Raw genomic sequence first — 26506 nt, 5'->3', positions numbered from 1 at the left:
CCTATTTGTCAGGACTGTGGGAGAGGTTACACTGAAGCAGAGGGAGAGAGCCCTAACACCTCGAGCAGATCTTGCTTACGGGTCCACGGCTTTATCTGTTTCTGAAGCACTCCAGTAAGGGTTGAATAGCCCGACAAAGAGGGGAAGAGGATAGACGAGAGGATGGGGTGGAGGGAAGATGGGAAAGGAAAAGAGAGCTTGGAGGAGAATGGGAGCGGGAGGAGAGGAGAAAAAAAGGGTTCCAAAAGGGTAATTTGGCTGTCCCCATAGGATAACTTTTTTTATTTCCAGAAATCTTTTTGGTTCCAGGTAGAACCCTATTGGGTTCCATGTAGCATACAGCATATCCTACTGTATATTCTTACTAATTTATGCTTTCTGAGCATCACTCAGGGCACTCTTTTATTGGAATGAATGAGGGACATAACATCCCCCAAATTGTAAAGAGATAGGAAGGGCTACCATCTCCTCCCTCTGCCTTTACCTCTCTCTATCTTTCCCTCTCTCTTTCTGAGTTTGAAAGTCTCCTCCCTCTTCAGAGAATGGGAGCATGAGGGATTGCCTCAGTTGTCTTCAGAGAACATATGTACACCTCCCATTCTATATGTGCCTGTCTATCTCACTCCATCTCCCAGTCTCTATCTCTCCTCCCTTCTCTGCCTCTGGACCCACTGCCTGCCTCTACCACTGTTGCTCTCTGCCTGCCTGACCTGTCCTCAGGCTGAGGATAACTCATCAGGAAGAGGAGTTTGTCTAATAAAGGAACATCTACACTGGTGAAAGGTCAGTGTTTTGTTTTGCCACTTTTGAGGAGGAGATAGTTGTTGGTGTTGTTGTCCAATGGAATGACCAGGTCTGTGTGGCCCTTGTGATGTTTTAGCTGTATGCCAGGGGTCCATACTGTTGATGTGGCCATGCATGAAAATTATCATCCTTTTGTTTAGATTTTCATGTCCACGTCTTCTAAATTCATTAAAGTGCAAACAAAATCTTTGTAGCAAAATTTGCAGTTAGTTCAGAGTGTTACCAACTGGCGTTTTCAATCAAGCAATTGATTGAAAAATTAAGCATTTCCAATGAAAGGATACATAGTTGTGTTGTGTAGGGTGCTTTTAGTTGAGTATACAGTACATCTCTTTAAAGAAAGCGCAGTTGATTGTTTTTGTTATTCCATTATTCAGGTGCGCATATGTTTTTCCTCATCAAGTGTTTTTATGAATCAATATTCTCCAGGATAGACTGATGAGTTGCCAGGGTGTATTAGGGATGCAGATCTGCACCTGCAGGGTTCCATGCTTCTTGTGTTCAGGGGCTTTGATGCTTGTCATGGAGGGATTCACCATGGTGAAGAAATGCTAGCGTTTATCTAAGAATAAAATACTTGCTTTCTTCTCAAGATTGTGTGACTATTTTATCATGAAAACATTTGTTATTTTGACGACACACCACATGGTCCAGATTTGCTATAAGAAAAAATAAGCTATTTTTCTTTCTCTAATCTTGTCAACCGCATTGCAATGTCAATGTGAATGTCTGCATGTGTCATTTCAACTGCATGTGTCTTGTTCAGTGTCATTTAATCTCTTCTCCAGTACCTATCACCAGAGTAAGGGCTGGTCAGACCCATTGGTTCAGGTTGTCTGGCTGTCTAAAAGGTGTGTGAGACACTCCTAGTCCTGTCTGTAGTCATGACCATAAGTAATTAAGCCCCCCCCCCCCCCGCCCCCCCTCCCTCCGGCTTCAGATTCCCACACCAGGATGCAGCGGATCCGGGAGGGCATCCACATAAGGACCATGAAGGCCAAGAGGAAAGTGGAGGACATCTCTAAGGAAGACGTCCAGGCCTTCTTCAAGAAGAACGCCTTTGTGCTCTTTACTGTAGCGGCCGTCGTTGTAGGTGAGTGAACACACACACCTCCAATACCACACCCCAGTCCACTCACACACACTCCCCTCCATATTTATTTAGAGAGTGAAGCTAAAATGTGTAAATTTGGCTCTATACACCACCATTTTGGATTTGAGATCAAATGTTTCTTATGAGGCGATCGCACTGAATGTCACCTTTTGTTTGTTTTATTTAAGTATTTGGGAAAATGTACTTACAGTGTATTAAAGTAGTCAAAGGTTTATTATTTTGTCACATACTCCTAGCACGTAATGACTACATCAAGATTGCAGCTCTACACACTTGTTGGATGCATTTACAGTTTGTTTTGTTTGTGTTTCGGGTGATATTTTTCTGCCCGATAGGAACTGAACGATGAATAATGTATTGTGTCACTCGAGTCGTTTTCATTTTAAATATGAATATAAGATGTTTCTGAACACTTCTACATCAATGTGAATACTACCACGATTATGGATAATCATTCATGAATAGTGAATTATGATGAGTGAGAAAGTTAAAGGAACAAAGCTCATACCCAATCAAAAAACATTCCCTGTTTTGGGCACATGATCTTTGTGCATCTATAACTTTCTCCCTCATCATTATTCATGATTATTCGTAATCATGGTAGCATCAAGATGAATGTACAAATGCTGGAGTATCGTGCCAAATGAAAAGTTTTAGCTTCACTGTCCAAATAAATACATAGGGGAGTATGGGCCAACATACTCACGCAAACACACCCACACACTTCGAAACACATGCTCTCTTATTGTAATCCCAATCCCATAGGGAGGACTCACCTACAAACCTCATTCTAGATGTGACTGAGAGACAGATCCTCTCATTGTCATTTGCTTTATATGCAGTTGCATGTTCATGTTTCAAGCACACTGATCAGCCCTTCTAATTCTCCAGGTATAATCCTTGGCTTTGCACTGCGTCCCTATAAAATGACCTACCGAGAGGTGAAGTACTTCTCTTTCCCTGGAGAGCTGCTGATGAGGATGCTGCAGATGCTGGTGCTTCCCCTGCTGGTATCCAGTCTCATCACAGGTACACCAAGTCACTGATGCCCTCCGCCAGAAGCAAATTTAGATATAATAAAGACATATGATAAAGAGGAGGGGTAGACTTGGCGGTGTTTGAAAGACAGGTGTGGATGCCCAAAGGGGAAATGCCAATGGAGCTCGAGGCACAACTTTTCAGGTACTGTAACTTATGCTTTATCCATGTGAAATTTCTTGCCACCATTTTTCTCCAGATTCCCTTGGTCCTCTAGTTTTCTGGCACGAAGACAGTTACTTCATTGTGCTTCTTTGCTATTAAAATGAGGGAGGAGAGACGGGAAGGATGAGGTAGCTTTCAGTCGGAAGCCCACTGCCTGTGGGTCTGAGAGGCTGGCTTTGGGATGGGTACCCCCCTGCACTTCTACCTCCTGCTTCGCTTCACACGGATAAAAGCACGCAAAGTGCCCCTCCGCCTCTTCCTTCGTAGCTGTATTGTTTAGTGGAATTAAATGACCACCCAGCACCACAATACCGTAAGTGGTTTGGAGAGTGGTGGGGTAAGAGGTCACAGCCCAGAAAAGAGGCACACTGCCCAGGTACACAAGTGGACATGTAACTATGCCATCTATTATCTGGAGTCCTCCACAAGGTTGGGATCCACATGATGCACCCAGCTTGGTATGATGTGCAGCATGATCTTGAAACTAGACCTGGAGCAGCAAGCTCTAGTCCTTTCTCAAAGACTGAGCTTATCTGTACTGTACTTCATTTTCTTTTTAAACTAACCTCTTTTTAAATGAACCTAATTTGTGTTAACACTCACTTGAAAGAAGTTGTGAATGATTATTAAGTATATTTAGATTTGATCTCACTTGAAACACCCTAAAAATATATATATATTTTTTTGCCTTGGAGAAGTAGAACTTTGGAGAGAAAGGCAGAAAAGGAGAAGTATGTGTGGGGTACAGTTTTGTTTCATCCTCCCTCTGTCGTAACCCTTGAAAATAAGCCATGTGAGTCCTTCCTTTAGTCCTGGGAAAGTGGTCACACAGGCTTGTTTGCAGTTTCCATGGCAATGTTGTTATGGGCGCATGGCAAGTGGACAAGTTTCCCGGAACTGAGAGAGGATGTAGAGAGAGAGAGACAGACAGAGAGAGCAGCACAGTGGAACAGGTGAATTGTGGGAGAGCGAGGTGTGAAGAAGGAGAGTGGAAGCTGAAAGAGTGTGAAAGAGTGGGAGGGTTTTGTCTAATGGCAGTGCCCCCAACAGGATTAAAAGAGCACATACATCTCGCTTACACAAACAAAATACTTACTCCAGCCCACTGAATGGGGAAAACACACCAGAACGGCCCCTGACACCTTGGAAAATCCAAAGCTAACTTTATTGCAACACTTTGTGAGGTTGAGGTCTCTATAATGGCTCGTTGTCCGTCTCTCTCCCCCTTGACCTTTTTGTAAGATTGTGAGAGAGAGATGTCAGTAGGCAGAAGCTAACCATAACCATGATCTATTTTCAGATGCAGAACATCATTATTTCACCTGCCTGTATGTTTTGCTACTAGCCTGGTTTGCAATCGCACTAGGACTTCTGTCAGATGACTGTCAGGCAGCCCATTAATTTGCACACCCATTTACTCTTTCTATTAGGCTACATCCTCCAGCAGGTCAGCTTATATCTTATATATTTATCATGAGATGATAAATATCAAATCCCATTTTATTTGTCACATGAGCCGTATACAACAGGTGTAGGCCTTACCGTGAAATGCTTACAAGCCCTTAACCAACTATGCAGTTTTAAGAAAATAGAGTTAAAAAAAGATTGACTAAATAAACTAAAGTAAAAAATGAAAAAAAGAAGACAATAAAATAACAATAACGAGGCTATAAATAGGGGGTACCAGTACAGAGTCAATGTGTGGGGGTACAGGTTAGTCGAGGTCATTTGTACATGTATGTAGGGGTAAAGTGACTATGCATATATAATAAACAGCGAGTAGCAGCTCGGGGGGGTCAATGCAAATAGTCCGGGTGGCCATTTGATGAATTGTTCAGCAGTCTTATGGCTGAATTTTTTGGGCCTTCCTCTGACACCGCCTAGTATATAGGTATTGGTTGGCAGTTAGCTTGGCCCCAGTGACGTACTGGACCGTACGCACTACCCTCTGTAGCGCATTACGGTCGGATGCCGAGCAGTTGCCATACCAGGCGGTGATCCAACTGGATCAGGATGCTCTCGATGGTGCAGCTGTAGACCTTTTTGAGGATCTGGGGACCCATGCCAAATCTTTTCAGTCTCCTGAGGGGGAAAAGGCATTGTCATGCCTTCTTCACGACTTTCTTAATTTGTTGGTGATGTGGAGACCAAGAAATTTGAAACTCTTGACCGGCTCCACTTCAGCCCCGTCGATTTGAATGGGTGCGTGTTCGGCCCACCTTTTCCTGTAGTCCACAATCATCTCCTTTGTCTTACTCACATTGAGGGGGAGGTTCTAGTCCTAGCACCACACTGCCAGGTCTCTGACCTCCCTATAGCCTGTCTCATCATTGTTGGTGATCAGGCCTAGCACCATTGTGTCATCAGCAAACTTCACGATGTTGTTGGAGTCGTGCTTGGTCACGCAGTCGTGGGTGAACAGGGAGTACAGGAGGGGACTAAGCACGAACCCCTAAGCCGCCCCCATGTTGAGCATCAGCATGTCTGATGTGTTGTTGTCTGCCCTTACCACCTGGGGGAGGCCCGTCAGGAAGTCCAGGATCCAGCTGCAGAGGGAGGTGTTTAGTCCCAGGGTCCTTAGCTTAGTGATGAGCTTTGTGGGCACTATGGTGTTGAACGCTGAGCTGTAGTCAATGAACAGAGGTGTTATTTTTGTCCAGGTGGGAATGGGCAGTGTGGAGTGCGATCGAGATTGCGCCATCTGTGGATCTGTTGGGGCGGTATGCGAATTGGAGTGGGTCTAGTGTTCCCAGGATGATGGTGTTGATGTGAGCCACGACCAGCCATTCAAAGCACTTCATGGCTACCGACGTGAGGTCTGCGGAACGGTAGTTGTTTAGGCAGGTTACCTTCGCTTTCTTGGGCACAGGGACTATCGTGGTCTGCTTGAAACATGTAGGTAATACAGACTCAGTCAGGGAGAGGTTGAAAATGTCAGTGAAGACAACATCCAACACATCAGCATAGCTTCATGAGCTAGCCAGAACGCATGGCTAACATGGCTACAAGCAATTGCTATTTCAAGTGTTGTCATGCCACTGCTATGAAGAAATGTTTGAACTATTGCACAAAGGGATAATACTGTTCTTCTAAACAACATCTCCGCTGTCTCTCCCATCTAGGCATGGCAGCGCTGGACAGTAAGGCTTCAGGAAAGATGGGCATGCGAGCTGTGGTGTATTACATGACCACCACCATTATCGCTGTCATCATAGGCATCATCGTGGTGCTCATCATCCACCCTGGGAAAGGATCTAAGGATGAGTTCATGAAACAGTCGAAGATAGAGGACATCAGCCCTGCCGACGCCTTCCTGGATCTCATCAGGTCTGCTACTGTAGGAAGAGGGTCAGGGGTTTAGTGGAGGAAAGATGCACTGTATTTTGCCATTGTACTCCTGCCTTAATATTGGAGTGTTCATTGGTTGTGATGATCGTGCTCTTTAATTTCAGGAACATGTTTCCACCAAACATGATCCAGGCCTGCACACAGCAGGTAAAGCATCTAATGACTTTGTTACTAAATGAAACAGATTTTCACATTCAATAAGCAGATAGGGAAAATGGTCTGACAAATTCTGCCAAAGGAAATGCTTGTATTGAGAGGAAACTTGCTGGTTTTGGCATTTCTGAGCAGCGATAAATCACCACCCTAAGAGACATAGAAACCCAGGACTGAGGGGGGGGGCTTTGACTTACACTGGAAGAAATATTCTGACGACTCGGAACAAATGACAAAATGTGACTTCTGCTGCCATGTGTAAATAAAAACAATTCACCAGCGGAAGAGAAGACAGGACCAACTTCCAATAGTAGCATGGTGGGGGCAGGATGGTCCGGAAACTGAGATATAGAGGCTGCTGGGGCAGGACCAACTTCCAATAGTAGCATGGTGGAGGCAGGATGGTCCGGAAACTGAGATATAGAGGCTGCTGGGGAAGGACCATATAAGTAATGGGAGACCATGTCTACGGGGGGCTAAACGCTTTGTGGTCCAGACAGGGCTGTCAGTGAGTCAGCTGGACCTTACAGAATACTACTCCAGCCATACAGAGGCCTATTGTTTAATTCATGAGGTTGAGGTGAGCGGAGCAGGCGCCTTTAGACTTTTTTGCTCTCTAGTCTGACTACAATCCCTCGATACCTTATCTATCAGCTTGGCTTTTTATGAGCTCTACTGAATAGATGGCTGAACGATTATAAAGTAAACATTACAAAAGACAATATTTCAGTACAATTTTCACCAAAGGAGATGACATGCTATCATCACTTTAACGAGACAATGTTAACCCATCACTTACGACAACTGGCTCTTTCCCTCCAGTTCAAAACCAAATACGGGAAGCGAATCGTCCATGTGACGATGACAGTGAACGACTCTGTCTTCAACCTGACCAACCTGACCGAGCAGATCACCAGGGAGGAGGTGATCCCCATCCCGGGCACGGTGAACGGGGTCAACGCCCTGGGGCTGGTGGTCTTCTCCATGTGCTTCGGCCTCATCATCGGCAACATGAAGGAGCAGGGCCAGCCCCTCAGGGAGTTCTTCGACAGTCTCAATGAGGCCATCATGAGGCTGGTCGCCATTATCATGTGGTGAGTATTTGGTGTGTGTTTGTGTGTGGGTGTTTATAAAGATGATGTGTGTGTGTGTTATGATGATGGTCTTATAATCCCCATTTTCATTAGGTGAGTGTGTATGTGAACCCCATGCATCTGTTACAGAGAAATCTTTCCATCTATGCTTTGGAAAGCTAAGTCTATGGAGTCCCTGCAGAATTGGGGCGGTACTATGTTTATCTCTCCCTCTCAATTCAATCAAATGGCTTCATTTAGCCTCTTGCTTGAGGCATTGCTGTGAATTCTCTAGTAACTCTATACAGGTGAGATCTGATATAGGTATTTAGGTCTACTGAGATAATTGCATGAGAACCACCTAATAATTGGCCAACACAGAACTGCCTCAGGACATAACTTCCTGATGCTAAGTGGTTGCACAGCTGAATGACAAGGCTTTGCAATCAAAACCAGTGACATGTTCACTGTGCCAATTAAATCAAAATATTCCCAGTCAGATATCTGACAGATATACATCAAATTGTTTATGAATAAAGGCAATTTCATAGCCTGTGCTTGCAGTCTCACAAGGCACTGATGGTTTCACTAATTGTTTTCCTATTCAGGCCTATTACACATACAAATTAGTAAGATCCCGAGAATGTAGGGCCATTTGAACTGTGACCTTATCCTTCCCTGGCATAACCCCTTCTCCTCCCTCTGCTCTACAGGTATGCCCCAATCGGTATCCTGTTCCTCATATCGGGGAAAATCGTGGAGATGGATGACATCACTGAGATGGGTGGTCAGCTGGCCATGTACACCATCACGGTGATCATAGGCCTTTCCATCCACGCTTTCATCATTCTCCCAGGCCTGTACTTCGCCATCACACGGCTGAACCCCTTCATCTTCATCATGGGGCTAGTGGAGGCCCTCATCACAGCCCTGGGAACCTCCTCCAGGTAGGTTCCCCGAACACTGCTGCCATTCTCCCTGGTCTACTCTGACTACCGACACTGTAGCCATGCCTCACTTGGCCGACTCATATCAAAGTAGTAGGGCCAGGTAGAGCTTCCTGCTCAGATTGTGTGGTTCATAAAAACCTATGAGGCATCATCATCCCCATTAGTGGGATTACTTACGTTTGTTTATATGGCGAATACGGATAATAGATTTAATAGAAACAACAACAACTCGCCAAACTCAAACACTACCTGTTTCTCTCCATCTTTATCTCAGCTCAGCAACTCTGCCCATCACCTTCAAGTGTCTGGAGGAGAACAACAAGGTGGATAAGCGCATCACACGGTTTGTGTTACCGGTGGGCGCCACCATCAACATGGATGGAACAGCACTATACGAGGCTCTGGCAGCCATCTTCATAGCCCAGGTTAACAACATGGAGATGAACATAGGTCAGATCATCACAATCAGGTGCGAATGAGTATCCAAGGTTTATAAGCTAAGGTTTATGTTTACAGAATCAAAGGGTGTTGATATGTTTACAATTAAATTACATGATTTATCAAGATTTATTAACGTGTCATTTTCTGTTATCAAACAGCATCACAGCCACTGCGGCAAGTATTGGAGCTGCTGGGATCCCACAGGCTGGACTGGTCACCATGGTGATTGTGCTGACCTCTGTTGGACTTCCCACTGATGACATCACCCTCATCATTGCGGTTGATTGGTTCCTGTGAGTAATTTTTCCCATTTTCAGATTGAGAAATTAGAATAAATTAACTATATTTTCTTAATGATTAGGCTACTATGGTGCAAATCCACATACAAGTTTTTGTGAAATACAATTTGTCTAATGACCTGAACTGAAACGAAAATCATTTATCTTTCATTTTAAAGGACAAACTTTTTATCAACTACAACCCTTTGACACTAGTTCACCAAAATTACATATTGGTTTCCTTACCCTGTAAGCAGTTTATGGACAAGGTATGACAGCAATCAATGTTTTGGTTTAGCTTCCCAGTCAATGTTTACAAATACTAATATTTGAGCATTTGTGGCACAAATCCTATTCAAGTCGTGATCGATATTAGCATTTCAAAAGTCCAAAAATATCTAAAGTTGAATGTGAAGCTCAACAAAGTCACTTATAGATTATTTGAACATGATGTGTTAAAAATGCTAATATCGGTCCAATGACTTGAATGGGATTTGTGCCACAAATGCTAAAACGTTAGCATTTGGAAACAGTGCCAGGGAAACTCAACCAAAGCATGGAATCCTGTCATACCTTGTCCATATACTGCTTACAGGGTAAGGAAACCAATATGTAATATTGTAATTTGGGTGAACTATCCCTTTAACTACTATCCCTAGGGTCTTGGTCCACTTTTTTTTTTGAATTACATATTTTTTTGCAATGAGTTTTAACATAGAAACATAATTAGGTTGCCCAAATTAATAATTTCAATTAGAATCCCCTTCACATAAATTACACAGCTAATTGGGTAGTGAGAAAAAACCCCACTCTCCTTAAACTAGGATGGACGGAATGTGAAGACAGAGTCAAAGCTTAATTTACTGAAAACATGGATGTTTCTCACAGTGATTAGAATATGAGATAGCCTATAGAGAGTGCTCTGATTACTCTTTCACAGTAGATGGTAAATATCCCTGTTGATAGCGCTGTGGCCAATTTTCCCATCTACATTATTTTGCTGAGAATTCTAAAGAGTTTAGTTTATCTTTCAACAAAAGCAGAAAATAGGTGAAGGTTTTGAGTTGTTGACTGTTCCATTTAACATGACCAAACGTCCCAGGGGACATAGTGTTTTATTTTCTAAATGAATGAATGTCCCGCAACCCTCTCTACCTCTCCTCCAACTGTATATGACTCCCTCCCCCTGGTTAACCTTTTCTTCTTCCCTTATTTCTGGGTTGCAGTGACCGGCTGCGTACCACGACAAACGTCTTGGGCGATTCCATTGGGGCAGGCATTGTGGAGTTCCTATCTCGACACGAGCTGCAGGCCAAGGATGTGGAGATGGGGAACGCTGTACTGGAGGAGAGGAAGAAACCATACCAGCTCATCTCTCAGGAAAACGACTACGAGAACGCCAAACGTCCGGGCACTGAAACCAAGATGTAGCTCAATGCTCACACACATATACACGTTTTGGTTTAGTTTAGTTTTTATTCTTTGTCATATTTTTCCAGTTATTGCCACTGTGCCATATTTCCTTTCCTTTGTTGTTTTGTCATTCATAAAGTCCCTTTTACAAACAAACGAATAATTATCTCCCTGAAGTGGCCCAATCAAATTGCTTACATCTGCTGCCGCTCTACAAGATAGATAGGCTTCCTGTTTTTGTGGTTTTTCTGGCTATTTTTGTGTTGAGTTAAGTCATCTTGGCCTAGAATAAGTACGTGGTATAATGGTATAAGTAAGGAGGAAGTTGATCAGGGCGTTGGTGTCAGAAAGGTATTTTGTAAAAAGATCGAAAGACAACATATGTTTGAATGACTGAACAAGCGATATCCTTCACAAAATGCAACAGAGAACACATTTCATTTGATACTAATGACATTAGGCCCTAACATACACTACATGGCCAAAAGTATGTGGTCGCCCCTTCAAATTTGGATATTTTAGCCACACCCGTTGCTGACAGGTGTATAAAATCGAGCACACACCCATGCAATTTCCATAGACAAAAATTGGCAGTAGAATGGCCTTACTGAAGAGCTTCGTGGCTTTCAATGACTTTCAGTGTGTCACCATCATAGGATGCCACTTTTCCAGCAAGTCAGTTTTTTTCAAATTTCTGTCCTGCTAGAGCTGCCCCAGTCAACTGTAAATGCTGTTATTGTGAAGTGCTAGGCCACACAAGCTCACAGAATGGGACCAGCAAGTGCTGAAGCGCGTAGCACGTAAAAATCGTCTATCCTCGGTTGCAACACTCACTACCAAGTTCCAAATTGCCTCTGGAAGTAACGTCATCACGTGAATTTTTCGTCAGCACAACAACTGTTCGTCAGGAGCTTCATGAAATGAGTTTCCATGGCCGAGCAGCCGCACACAAGCCTCAGCTCACCATGCACAATGCCAAGCTTTGGCTGGAGTGGTGTAAAGCTCGCTGCCATTGGCTTCTGGAGCAGTGGAAACCGCGTTCTCTGGAGTGATGAATTACGCTTCACCAACAGTTTAGGGAAGGCTCTTTCCTGTTTCGGCATGAAAATGCTCCCCGTGCACTAAGCGAAGTCCAAACAGAAATGGTTTGTCGAGATCAGTGTGGAAGAACTTGACTGGCTTGCACAGAGCCCTGACCTCAACCCCATTGAACACCTATGGGATGAATTGGAACGCTGACTGCGAGCCAGGCCGAATCGCCCAACATCAGTGCCCAACCTCACAAATGCTGTCGTGGCTGAATGGAAGCAAGTCCCCGTATCAATATTCCAACATCTAGTGGAAAGCCTCCTCATAGCAGCAAAGGGGGCACCAACTCTATATTTATGCCCATGATTTTGGACTGAGATGTTCGACGAGCACATGTCCGCATACTTTTGGCCATGTAGTGTAAATGGCTTCTGTGGAAATATAAACAACTTCTTATCGTGGGTTCAATAAAGAGTAATTTAAATTTAAAAAATGCACAGCACTTGAGGATTGTTATTTATTATTTTCCCTTTCTTCATGCTGTCAATATGACAACTCCAATTTTCTTTTTACTTTATTAGGATTTAAACAATTTGGGAAGTTGGTGCTGTGATGCTGACAATATTGTTAAAATGTATATGAGGTGTATCCAACAATCCCATTGTTATCACTATACAGTATATTTACTATTTTGTTGCCGGCCCTAAGACAAATTAGTATTTGAAATATCCTTCACTATTTAGTATATAATTATGTTAACATAGCAGGTGTATAAGATTTTTTCTGCCTGTAGAGAGATTGTATGACACTATTGTGTAAATGAACTATAGAATACAGTTAACTTGATACTTGTTTACTTGAATGTGTTTTCTTTCATCTAAATGTTGAAAGACATTCATTTTTTCAGGGCTGAAATGCCACTCCAAAGCCTTGGAAAGTTAAATCAAGGAACACAATGTGTGATAAATAGAAACTGTGATTTTATTTTTTTCCCTTTATGGTTTCTGATATTGTTGTTCACTTTCTGTAAATGCATCATTTGTGGTGAAAAGGGAAATAGACTGTCAGATCTGTCTTTGGTGAATACAATTTTGAATAAATGTTTTAAAGGAATCAGGGTTTGATTTGGGTGATTTGTATTCAATGACACACATACAGTAATAAACAGTTACATAACATTTGTTATATAAATGATAACTGTGGATATCATCTTACACGGCACACAATATGACAATACAACCATACTAATGGAGTAATAGGCCTAGGTCTTGATTTGAATTGGTTATGATGAGGTCATAAAGACAGTTGTACTATGGTACGAACTACATGTCGTGGTCTTTTCAATCAAGGGGTATATTTCATTAGTTGAAATGACCGGACACGTACAGACTGTGGCTTTAATAGGCTAAAGTAATATACTGTTATGTAATAGTAATGTACTAGTAATGTAATGATGATCATACACTGAATAATCTAGTGGCATAGATGTGTATGTAAAAATATCAAATTATATTTTTGATGGATGTAAGAAAAAAAAGCAGATTATTTATATCAATGTGACTTTTCTGGCAAAATAAAATGAAGTTTGAAAGAGAAAGGAGATAGCCCCCTCTTTATTCTCCCGAGTGGCGCTGCATCTCAGTGCTAGAGGTGTCACTACAGACCCTGGTTTGATTCCAAGCTGTATCACAACTGGTGGTGATTGGGAGTTCCATAGGGTGACACACAATAGGCCCAGTGTCGTTAGGGTTTGGCTGGGGTAGGCCATCATTGTAAATAAGAATTTGTTCTGAACTAACTTGCCTAGTTAATTAAAGGTTAAATAAAATAAAAAAATGAAACTGTTCTTGGGAAAGCCGGCTGAATCGTTTGTGGACGTTTGCTGCCATCTTGTGGTGAGATTTGAGCAGCACTTAATGCAAACTTCTCCCTTTCATCTGTGGCGATAACTTTGGGGGACACCACAAGCACCCCTGGGTTTTTCATTCCTATTATGAACCTTTACGGAAACAGCATAATGGTACAACTGTAGGCTATTTCAAGTCAATAATGGGTATGAATCGGTGATAGCAATGTCACAAGAAATATGAGATCAAATTCAACATGGGTGTTTTCTTGTCAAAAGTGTAGATACATAGAAATAAAGGAGCAGGGCAGGCCATCTACATACTATAGTTAAATATCTACCGGTATGTAGACTGCATCATAGCTAGCATTTAATTCAAATGTTGACCCAACTCTGGCCGATGCTCTGGCTGACAAAGCACCTGCAGAAGGTAACATCAGATAAAACCATTCATACTTACACGAAATATCCATATTTACCACATTTCAACTTGTGTTTGTATATGGTAGCCTTATATAGTTTTTAACCAGAGAGGAAAAGCCTCAGAGATGCTGTTGCTGAAACGTTGGTTGGCAACGAGAATTATGCCAGACTCCACCGAAAATCGAAGAGCGCGACTTTTTCAACAACATCCTTTCCTAAATAGAATTATATCCCGAGGACAACAGCTACTGGCCAGGCTAGCTAGCGCCGAAACAGTTTTAAACTAGTTAGCTATCTGTATCTGGTTGCAAAATTGTTTTGCGGGTAAATTATGAATTAACTTTGTTACTTGCTCTCAGTGTCCATTTGTTAAACGTTAAATAAATAAAAGTCCGTTCTCTGCTTGCTTGCTAGCTAACGCGTTAGCTGAAGTTAGCTAACAACGATCTTACTGGGAGACATTTTTGCCAGGTCTCTAGCTAACTGAATACACAGCTGGCCCATCCATGTTAATGGGATGCCAAGCGCGAGGAAGAAATCAAATAAAGGTAAGACAGAAAGTAAAAGTATTTATTTGTTTATTGATTTTCTGAAATCAGACCTGTTCAATCAATTATGTCAGTTCGCACACTTTCGCTTTCTTCCACGAGAGATCAACAGCTCTTGTTGTTTGGGCATTGTTAATACCTTGATCGATTCATGTCTGTTGACTCCTTTGCCTTTTTCCCTATTTCCATCAATGTTATGCTTATTAAATTAACTTTCTTATTGTTCATTATTTGTCATAGGTAGAATCTTACTTGAACTACCTACCTGTCAATCAAAGGTAAGTGTGAAAGTGGGTGCTTGTGGGTGCATGCAGCAGGAGACAACACCAACATATCTGGAATTCTCTGCTACTATGGTGGTCATCATGCTTCTATTTTTTAGAGAACCAACTTAAAGCAACTGTGTGTGTGTGTGTGTGTGTGTGTGTGTGTGTGTTGATGGTTGTTGAGCCAAGCACTGATAGGTTTTCATGTCAGCCCAAATTCCAAATATCTTTAAAAAAAAGTTTTACATCAAATAATGCAATTCATACACAAGTACTATGTTTGTATTTGAATTATCATTATGCTAGTTATCTTATTTTATTAACTGCTTACATTGGTTTAGCTGGTTACATACTCAAGGATGACCTCGTCCTCCAAAATATTTACAGCAGCTGTGTGGAATGGATGGGATCGGTGTACAGTAGTAATGCAGAAAGCGGCGGAAGTAACTGGGTTGCTGGCTATGGTTGCTCCTGCTAGTTGGTTTGGCGCCGGTGGAGGGAGTTATTCCTGCAGCAGTTCTTCCGGTCGGCATTTTGTTCTGCAAGAGAAGGAGGAGAGTCTGAGTGGATCCCTTTTATCACCGCGTCAATAGTATTTCTGTTTTTCACATTTGATTGTTTTCCGAAACCCGTTGGAATTTAAACTCATCTTCTGCCGGTGTTGGGGATAAACCGGTGCAAGGACTGGTTATGGGAATGTTTGCCCCTCTCCAAGCATAGATGTTTGCAGTGAGAAGGAAGAACGAACCCTCCCGAACCGGATTATTGTTGTTATATTATTACTCGGAGGAGCTGTTCGAGCGATAGAACGGAGAGGGAGCTAGAGACACGGATCCAACCCCCTTGCAACCATTTATTTTTATCAACACATCCAGAGGTAAATATGATTGTACAATATAGATTTAGGAGTACCATAACAAAACAATTCCGATCGGCTACACGGGTGTTGTTTATATTCAGTGAAACTGGATAGACGTTGTGGAATGCACCGATATGTGTTTTTAACATTTATGTTGCCTTGTATCCGCTCATATAGGCGTCGGGTCGGGGTTACGCTTCCTCAGGCGAGTCCGAGGTCCAGTTAGCAAGCTAATAGGCCGATGTAGGCCATTGAAACTGAAAATAAAATCCTAATCCGCACGCGCAATCATGATAACAAACCAAAAGGAATGGTCATACGGTTGCAAAGGAATGATTATGTGTGGGCGAGTCAAGGAAAACATGGATTCGGTTGCAGTCTCGGTAGCTAACGTTGACTAGCTAGCCATAGCTAACTTTTGTTAGCTATCAAAGGTTAGAATAATATAGCTAACTAGCTGCTACAGTATGTGCGTAGCGTTACCTAGCTAGTTAACGTTACTTGTTAGCCATTTAGACAAAACTAACAAGTGCAACTTCAGTGTTTTCTCAGCAGGGTAATGTTTTCTGACGTTTTATGCTGGAGTCAGATGTTCTGAGAAATAGGCTCTTGCTATCCAATGCTACACACTAGCTAGTGGCTAGTATATTTTTTTGCAATGTCAACTAAACTGGTTTAAACGTTTGCCTAATAAACTGTGCAAGCTTGCTATTCGCCGTTTAGAGGCTACCAAATTGTACACATTAAGCATAATTGACCTAGTCGCTTATAAAGTAATAGCTGCAGATGTATTATCCACCAAGTTATCTAGCTAGCTACAATCTATCAAATGGAATCATCAGATACACCACAGAGATTTAACATAACAATTCGTGATGAGACCACCACCCCTTGTCTAGTTGATAACATGTTAAATATACCTATAGCTATTCCCTTTGCATAGGATTGGCAACTTCAACCAACTTAGATTCATTTGTTTACAGGGAAATTAGCAATCTATCCAATGTTGTAGATATTAATGTAACTTGATAAAGCAAATAAATATAGCCACCTTGCTTGGAAAGTTTGCTAGATCATCAGGAAAAGGAATGTGAAAAACTGGGTTATTGTAAAACACAAATATGAATAAATCAGGGCTATGTTAGACTATTGCGTAGCTGATGAAAAGAAAGTTGATTAAATACATTGGACCCTAATTGGTGTTGGGTGAGCAATTAGCAGCCTACTGTATCTGACTGATTACTGTGTTGCCAGAGAGAGAGAGAGACAGATGTGCGGCTATGTTGTCAGCCAGAGCAGCAGAGAGAATAATCATGTCTGTAATCATGCATCCAGCTTGTCACACGGTTATCCTTCAATCTAGGTGATCATAGTTAAACTATAGGTGAGCTAACTAACTATGTACACATCCAGCTAACATTACTCAAGGAGCAAGTCTCTGTTGCTGACTATGTTTAGCCTCCTGACTAGAAAATTATGCTTAGAAGGCCCTCTCAACTGACTAAGTCAGCTCTCATTAACTAGTTTTGACTCTTTTGCACTGCTCTGTAAATTGGTGCTGGTGAATGAGGTAACTGACTAGGTTAGGTTGTAACTAGTCTAAAGATTCAGACCGTACGGTCACTGTAATTAGATCTTCCCTGTAAGGTCTGAATTAGAGGTCGGCCTATTATGATTTGTCAATGCCAATACCGATTATTGCAGGACCCAAAAAAGCCGATACCGATTAATCGGACAATTTAAAAATAAATGTTTTTAATTTTTATTTGTAATAATGACAATTACAACAATACTGAATGAACACTTATTTTAACTTAATATAATACATCAGTAAAAATCAATTTAGCCACTAATAAATAATGAAACATGTTCAATTTGGTTTAAATAATACAAAAACAAAGTGTTGGAGAAGTATAAGTGCAATATGTGCCATGTAAAAAAGCTAACGTTTGAGTTCCTTGCTCAGAACATGAGAACATATGAAAGTTGGTGGTTCCTTTTAACATGAGACTTCAATATTCCAAGGTAAGAGGTTTTAGGTTGTAGTTAATATAGTATTTATAGGACTATTTCTCTCATACCATTTGTATTTCATTAACCTTTGACTATTAGATGTTCTTATAGGCACTATAGTATTGCCAGTGTAACAGTATAGCTTCCATCCCTCTCCTCGCCCCTACCTGGATTCGAACCAGGAACACATCGACAACAGCCACACTCAAAGCAGCGTTACCCATCGCTCCACAAAAGCGGTGGCCCTTGCAGAGCAAGGGGAATAACTACTCCAAGTCTCAGAGCGAGTGACGTTTGAAACACTATTAGCAGACACCCAGCTAACTAGCTAGCCATTTCACATCGGTTACACCAGCCATTAGGCTGATAGGCTTGAAGTCATAAACAGCGCTGTGCTTGCGAAGAGCTGCTGGCAAAACGCACAAAAGTGCTGTTTGAATGAAAGCTTACGAGCCTGCTGCTACCTACCATCGCTCAGTCAGACTGCTCTATCAAATCATAGACTTAATTATAACATAATAAAACACAGAAATATGAGCCTTTGGTCATTAATATGGTCGAATCCGGAAACTATAATTTCGAAAACAAAACGTTTATTATTTCAGTGAAATACGGAACCGTTCGGTATTTTATCTAACGGGTGGCATCCCTAAGTCTAAATATTCTTGTTACATTGCACAACCTTCAATGTTATGTCATAATTATGTAAAATTCTGGCAAATTAGTTCGCAATGAGCCAGGCTGCCCAAACTGTTGCATATACCCTGACTCTGCGTGCAATGAACGCAAGAGAAATTACACAATTTCACCTGGTTAATATTGCCTGCTAACCTGGATTTTTTTTTTTAGCTAAATATGCAGGTTTAAAAATATATACTTCTGTGTATTGGTTTTAAGATTGGCATTGGTGTTTATGGTTAGGGACAGTCGTCCAACGATTGTGCTTTTTTCGCAAATGTGCTTCTGTTAAATCATCCCCCAGCGTTGCATCGATAATATGCAACGCAGGACACGCTAGATAAAATAGTAATATCATCAACCATGTGTAGTTATAACCAGTGATTGATTGTATTTTATAAGATAAGTTTAATGCTAGCTAGCAACCTACCTTGGCTTCTACTGCATTCGCGTAACAGGCAGGCTCCTCGTGGAGTGCAATGAGAGGCAGGTGGTTAGAGCGTTGGTCTAGTTAACTGTAAGGTTGCAAGATTGGATCCCCCGAGATGACAAGGTGAAAATCTGTCGTTCTGCCCCTGAACAAGGCAGTTAACCCACTGTTCCTAGGCCGTCATTGAAAATAATAATATGTTCTTAACTGACTTGGCTAGTTAAATAAAGGTATAAAAAAAATCGGCAAAATTGGCGCCCAAAAATACCGATTTCCGATTGTAATGAAAACTTGAAATCTGCCCTAATTAATCGGCCATTCCGATTAATCGGTCAAACTCTAGTCTGAATGGTAGGCAGCTGTGATCAGAACACCGTGGAGACGGTGCGAAATATGGCTCGGACAATGTACCTAAAATCCAGGGATGTGAGAGGGCGCTGTACTCCTAATTATCCCATTATTCAAAACGATACACTGAGAAGACTGAAATTCTGCTTGTTTTTAATTAAACTGCCATTTTTGTCAGCATGCTAGCTAATGCTAAAGCAGCCCATTGGATTTGACAACACTTCCAGTAGCTACTCATCCCAATGCTAGGCGTTGCATTTTCACAGAATCGAATGGGCTACTATAGCGTTAGCTAGCCTAGCATGCTGCCAAAAACAGCAGTTTAATTAAAAAAACTAGCAGTATTCCAATCTTCTCGATTCATCATTTCAGGATAATTAGTAGTACAGTGACATATTCCATCCTTGGATTGAGGTTGGTTTTCCAAGCCATATACCGCTCTGGCTGTCCACATTTCGGCATAGCACCATTCCGACTAGAGAGAAGAAATTAACAGAAGTCGGATTCTGTCAAGGTGGTAACTAGCTAGCTAACTGGCTAAATGGTTAAGCATCCCTGGGATAAAGCAGAAATACAATTCAGCACCATTCAACTTTGCTAGCTAGATGGCTAATTTGGCCAATGCTAGGCATGTAGCTCAGTGGGTAGAGCATAGTGCTTGTAAGGCCTGGGTAGTGGGTTTGATTGCCGGGACCACCATACATAACATGTATGCACGCGTAATAGTAAGTCGCTTTGGGTAAAAATGTCTGCTAAATGGAATGTATTATATATGTTATTATAATATATTAAATAGTTAGTTCTGCAGCTAATGCTAGGTAGTTACCTAAAAAAGCTTGTGTGCACACCGTAGCTAAATTAGCAACCTCATTATTTATGCACCATGTTTACTTAGTAGTGCATGCAAATGATGGCAAAGATCACCCGTCTAAAATGCTGCCGGGAAGAGGACTTTCTTGCTAATGGAAACGTAGTATGTTGCTCGCTAGTAGCTAGCACTTAGACACGGTATCCGTGCATTATCTTAACTTGAGTATAGCTACTTTTTCAATGTTATCGAATTCATCTACCAAGTACACAAGCAAGCTAAATGACCCATTATCTGTGGAAAATGTTGTGACTATCCCATATGACTGAAATTTGTTTACAGTGTTGGCTTTTCATTTACCAACATATTTTAGTCTACACATACAGGCTGCAGGTCTGCTGTATTCATGGCAAATGTAGGTTGTATTAAAGTAGGTGTAAAAGTTTTGTATAGACTTGATTATGTTGATTATGGGGGAATGTTACTGCTTGAATGAGGGTTATCGACCAGAAAGAAATACACATTAAAATAATAGTAACAACTATAGTAGTAGGAAATTTCTCATGAGCACCAACATGTGAAGTTCATAGGAGCATATCAAATTGGGTGTCAAATGACAGATAAGAGTCTATAATTTTTTTCTGGTCAAACTGGTGGAAAAGGGTTTTTAGAAAACATATATCAGAAAGTCTTAAACGGTATTAGAAATGCATCAAAACATACATGTTGAAGTAAAGATGTCTGCCAACTAATATCAACACTTATATTTGGATACATTTAGATACATTTTTCTGCCTTCTGTAAGTTTAAGGAACATTGCCATGTGCCTTGAAATCCCGTTACCAAAAACCCACATATTTTAAAGATATTTAAAAAATGTCTCTCCCTTATGAGGAGGGAGGATAATAAAAGTTCACAGAAGTAACAAGTAAAGGTAGACCTATCAATTAGTTAGTGTTTTTACTAGAGGTCGACGGATTTTTCAATATCGATACCGATTATTGGAGGACCAAAAAAAGCCGATGCCGATTAATCGTCAGTTCTGTCTGTGTCTGTGTGTGTGTGTGTGTGTAATAATGACAATTACAACAATACTGAATTAACACTTATTTTAACTTAATATAATACATAAAATAAATACATTTAGTCTCAAATAAATAATGAAACATGTTGCAATAATGCAAAAACACAGTGTTGGAAAAGAAAGTAAAAGTGCAATATGTGCCATGTAAAAAAAAAAGCTAGCGTTTCAGTTCCTTGCTCAGAACATGAGAACATATGAAAGCTGGTGGTTCTTTTTAACTTGAGTCTTCAATATTCCCAATTAAGAAGTTTTAGGTTATAGTTATTATAAGAATTATAGACTATTTCTCTCTATACCATTTGTATTTCATATACCTTTGATTATTGGATGTTCTTAGCCTAATCTTGGGAGTTGACAGGCTTGAAGTCATAAACAGCGCTGTGCTTCAAGCATTGTGAAGAGCTGCTGGCAAATGCAGAAAAGTGCTGTATGAATGAATCCTTACGAGCCTGCTGCTCCCTACCACCGCTCAGCCAGACTGCTATATCAAATATCAAATCATAGACTTAATTATAATATAATAAACACACAGAAATACGAGCCTTGGGTCATTAATATGGTCAAATCTGGAAACTATAATTTTGTAAACAAAATGTTTATTCTTTCAGTGAAATACGGAACCGTTCCGTATTTTATCGAATGGGTGGCAACCCTAAGTATAAAAATTGCTGTTACATTGCACAACCTTCAATGTTATGTCATAATTGTGTAAAATTCTGGCAAATGAATTACGGTCTTTGTTAGGATGAAATGGTCTTCACACAGTTCGCAATGAGCCAGGCGGCCCAAACTGCTGCATATACCCTGACTCTGCTTGCACTGAACGCAAGAGAAGTGACACAATTACCCTAGTTAATATTGCCAGCTAACATGAATTTCTTTTAACTAAATATGCAGGTTTTAAAAAATATACTTGTGTATTGATTTTAAGAAAGGCATTGATGTTTATGGTTAGGTACATTAATGCAACAATTTAGCTTTTTTTCGTGAATGCGCTTTTGTTAAATCATCGGCCGTTTGGCGAAGTAGGCTGTGATTCGATGATAAATCGAATAAAAATAAAAAAAAGCGTAACACGTGGATTGCAATGTACTTGGCCATAATAGGCGTTCAAAAATGCCGATTACCGATTGTTATGAAAGCTTGAAATCGGCCCTAATTAATCGGCCATGTAGATTTAATCGCTCGACCTCTAGTTTTTACTGATATCAATTTTGTTTATGAATTTTTAAGTGATTAAAACAAAAAAAATCTGTTACCAATTCAGTAACGAAATTTCTGAAAATGTGGTAATGGAATTTTTGCAATTGAGTTGGCTACAATAGAAAATCATAGTAGTCACAAACCACAGTTGGGTTCACAAGTTTGGACAGTAGAGTACAGTAAAGAAAAAGTAGAGTATAGTTCAGTACAACACAGGAGTTCAGTATGGTACACAGTAGAGCACACTAGAGTTGAGTACACTATAATCTACTGAATTGTACTCTACAGTACTGAACTATACTTTACTTTATTGTACTGAGCTCTACTGTTCTGTGCTGTACTCTACTGAGCTCTACTGTTCTGAGCTCTACTGTACTCTACTGAGCTCTCTGTGCTGCACTTGGATGTCCAAACTTGTGAAACATAGAGCTCTATGATTTGTTCAGATTTGGTACGGTCAGGACCAACCAAATTTGGTCTTGTTTGGGTGCAGAGCTCATTAGAATAATAGCCATTGTGTAGAATAATACCCAAATATGCAAAGGAGGATATTGCATATTTATACCTTTTGTGTACCTATTTAGGATACATCACCATGAAGAGAATGACATTCATATTTATGCGTTTGTTAGGGCTGACCCCATTTAGTTGACTGGTTGATTGTTTGTTTGTTAGGCTGTTGGTCGACTGAGATTTCTTTAGTCGAGCAATCATAAATATATATATATATATATATATATATATATAGTCCATCGCTCTGACATATGCTACTGAAAATCTATATGGTTATATTATTTAAAAACAATGGTGCAACACCAATAAAAAAAATATATTTTATAACAAATGCGGTTTTCCCCGCATTGGATAGCGGTTGCTGTCTGCGGTTCTGAAACAATCTTCGGTGCGCTGTTGAATGGCCGCCTTTTCCAAGACCATGTTGCTATGTGCATAATAGCAAAGTTAACCAGCATAATGGTGTTGAGAACAATGCGGAGGAGGCAGCAGTGGAGTGAGGCGTTTTAAATGTCTATGAAAATTGAGGAGAGAGGAAACCCCAACTTAATTAGGTCTTTAATCAATAGCCTATCTGTTAAATGTGCCTGGCTAAATCAACCATATATATATCTATAGAAATAAGACACATCCTGCTTCTGTTGCGTGTTTGAGTTTGTTTAATAGCCTACTGATTCCGTGAGCTCCAAGCCTCACGCCACTGCAACACTCAAAAGCAATTTCGCAAGTTTAAAAAATCAACTCTTTGCTAAGATTTATATCTCTGGTATAGGCTGCTTTTCATTTATTTAGTGCTGTTTACACTGTTCCAAACGGTCAGAAAGATTATCATATTGTAATCAGGGCCTATAATTAACACCCGCCAAATGCAGGTAGATTTTGGCATTGGTGGGTAAGATGTCTATTTCACCAGCCACGTTGGCCGGTGGTCAGGGCTCCACAGTGGGAGCATTTCACTCACATTTGTGGATTAAAAATAGTTAAGTGTGATCACATTTATAGAAAATAAATGCTGCAGTAGCTGTTTTCAAAGTATTTCTCTTGTTTAGTTTCATAGCTGGTAAATTCATTAATTGCACAAAATCAAAGAACTACAAATCCTATATAGCCTATTCCACCTCGCTCTGCAATGCTGGGGGCTGGGATAAAAAATAAACTAAAAATATAGGACAAAACACACATCACGACAAGAGAGACACCACAACACTACATAAAGAGAGACCTAAGACAACAACATAGCATGGCAGCAACACATGACAACACAGCATGGTAGCAACACAACATGACAACAACATGGTAGCAGCACAACATGACAACAACATGGTAGCAACACAACATGACAACAACATGGTAGCAACACAACATGACAACAACATGGTAGCAACACAACATGACAACAACATGGTAGCAGCACAACACAATGTTCAAATATTATTGGGCACAGACAACAGCACAAAGGGCAAAAAGGCAGAGGCAACAATATATCACGCGAAGCAGCCATAACTGTCACTAAGAGTGTCCATGATTGAGTCTTTGAATGAAGAGATTGCGATAAAACTGTCTGGTTTGAGTGTTTTTTGCAGCTCATTTCAGTCGCGGGTGTTGTATGTGGAGGATGAGGGCTGCAGTAGATATTTCAGATAGGGAGGAGTGAGGCCTGAGAGGGCTTTATAAATGAGCATCATCCAGTGGGTTTTGTGCCTGGTATACAGAGATGACCAGTTTACGGAGGAGTGTAGAGTGCGGTGTTGTGTCCTATAAGGAGCATTTGTAGCAAATCTGATGGCTGAATGGTAAAGAAATTCTAGCCGCTCGAGAGCACCTTTACCTGCCGATCTATAAAGCACGTGAAAAACTCATTTTCACTTGCTATAAAGCAAGTGAAATATTCATTTTCGGAAGTGCTGCGCACAGGCATAAAAGTTGGTCTAATTTACTTGAAAGGAAAGTCTACTGAAGTGAGAATTTGTCCTTGTATTTCTTGGCTATTTACATTGTGAACAAACAATCTAGGTTGTTTCTCTATGTTTGAGATCAACTGCTAGGGAAGAGAAGACAACGCTTGTAATAGTCAGACTCAAATCTCACAGGCACAAACATGACTCGAGTTGTGCTACCACGATAACCTCCCTGAACATTTCTCTGTGATATTTTAGTTAAAAGTCTTGGGTCAAAAAAAATAAATTGTATCAATATACGCACATTACTTCTTACTAGTAATACATTTATTGTTTTAGAAACATTACAAAGCATGCTCATCAATTTTCTTTGTTTGCGTTTTCTTGGTGTAATTTTAGCAAGCTGGTGGACCACAAAATGTATTTTATGCCCCGATTGTAACCTAACAGCACCTGTTTGTTACACACAATACGCACGCAGCTCTTGCTCCTACACCCTCCTTTTCTTGACCTCCTTCTTATTGTTATTATTACAATTGTTATTACGATCATTGTTATTATAATAATAAGTAATGTCATTATCATTAGTAGTCTTAGCATAGTAGCCTTGTATAACCACCACCGAGCTGTATGGCCTAAGAGGGCGTCATACAATCATTCATTCGTTCATGTCATCACACAGCATACAAGTCATTCATGTTTTGAAATGCAATCAAGTATTTTAGTTTACAAATGATATAACAAAGGGATTCTCGAATAATTAGCCAAAACAACAAATGAACTGCAACATGTCAGCAATTGCATTCACGGATGCATGCAACTGTTTTTAGTCTTTGCAGTAATAATTGCATTAAAAAAAATCCCCGTTAGAACAGACTCTGAAACGCGTAATTTATTTAGCATTATTTACACTGTTCCAACTAGAGGTCGACCGATTATGATTTTTCAACGCCGATACCGATTATTGGAGAACCAAAAAAGCCGATACCGATTAATCAGCCGATTTATAAAAAATAAAAAAAATATTTAAAAAAATTGTATTTGTAATAATGACAATTACAACAATACTGAATTAACGCTTATTTTAACTTAATATAATACATCAATAAAATCAATTTAGCCTCAAGTAGATAATGAAACATGTTCAATTTAGTTTAAATAATGCAAAAACAAAGTGTTGGAGAAGAACGTAAAAGTGCAATATGTGCTATGTAAGAAAGCTAACGTTTCAGTTCCTTGCTCAGAACATGAGAACATTTGAAAGCTGGTGGTTCCTTTTAACATGAGACTTCAATATTCCCAGGTAAGAAGTTTTAGGCTGTAGTTATTATAGGACTATTTCCCTCTATACTATTTGTATTTCATTAACCTTTGACTGTTGGATGTTCTTATAGGCACTTTAGTATTGCCAGTGTAACAGTATAGCTTCCGTCCCTCTCCTCGCTCCTCCCTTGGCTCGAACCAGCAACACAACAACAACAGCCACCACATCGAAGCAGCGTTAACCATGCAGAGCAAGGGAAACAACCACCCCAAGGCTCAAACAACTCACCCCAAGGCCCAGTCTAAGGCACTTGCTGGCTCAAGTCATTTGTGTGTCTTAATTATTTAATCAAACGGTGTGTTTAAAGTATCAAACAAGCTCAGTGCATATAGTTGATTTTATATGGAAAAATACACTAACAATTGGTCGAAAGAACAGACTACTTTCGGGCGACCAAGATTTCTTTGTAGTGCAGATCAGGGACACATGATGACATTACCGCAATTCCGTTACCATGTG

The 26506-nt window shown here is 40.6% G+C and overlaps 2 protein-coding genes across 5 annotated transcripts in view; both read left to right on the top strand.

The window, feature by feature from the left end:
- The first annotated feature begins 234 nt into the window (after positions 1-234).
- Positions 235-11529, top strand: LOC110523776 (excitatory amino acid transporter 1). Its single transcript, XM_021602785.2, has 10 exons — positions 235-783; positions 1745-1897; positions 2810-2947; positions 6244-6448; positions 6574-6616; positions 7445-7716; positions 8409-8642; positions 8920-9114; positions 9245-9379; positions 10591-11529. Exons 2-10 carry the CDS (start codon positions 1759-1761, stop codon positions 10793-10795), a joined length of 1566 nt encoding a protein of 521 aa, XP_021458460.1. The 5' UTR covers positions 235-783; positions 1745-1758; the 3' UTR covers positions 10796-11529.
- A 3880-nt stretch (positions 11530-15409) lies between these two features.
- Positions 15410-26506, top strand: part of LOC110523775 (nipped-B-like protein) — a 50585-nt gene continuing 39488 nt past the window's right edge. For all 4 annotated transcript variants that reach the window (XM_021602784.2, XM_021602783.2, XM_021602782.2 and 1 more), the window contains exon 1: positions 15410-15766. The gene's annotated coding sequence lies outside the window, so the exon portion shown is untranslated. The remainder of the gene's footprint in view (positions 15767-26506) is intronic.

This window comes from Oncorhynchus mykiss, chromosome 5 (assembly GCF_013265735.2).
Source record: "Oncorhynchus mykiss isolate Arlee chromosome 5, USDA_OmykA_1.1, whole genome shotgun sequence".
Classification (NCBI taxonomy): Eukaryota; Metazoa; Chordata; class Actinopteri; order Salmoniformes; family Salmonidae; genus Oncorhynchus; species Oncorhynchus mykiss.
Note: the sequence above shows the minus strand (reverse complement) of the source record. Positions and strands in the feature narration are given on the sequence as shown.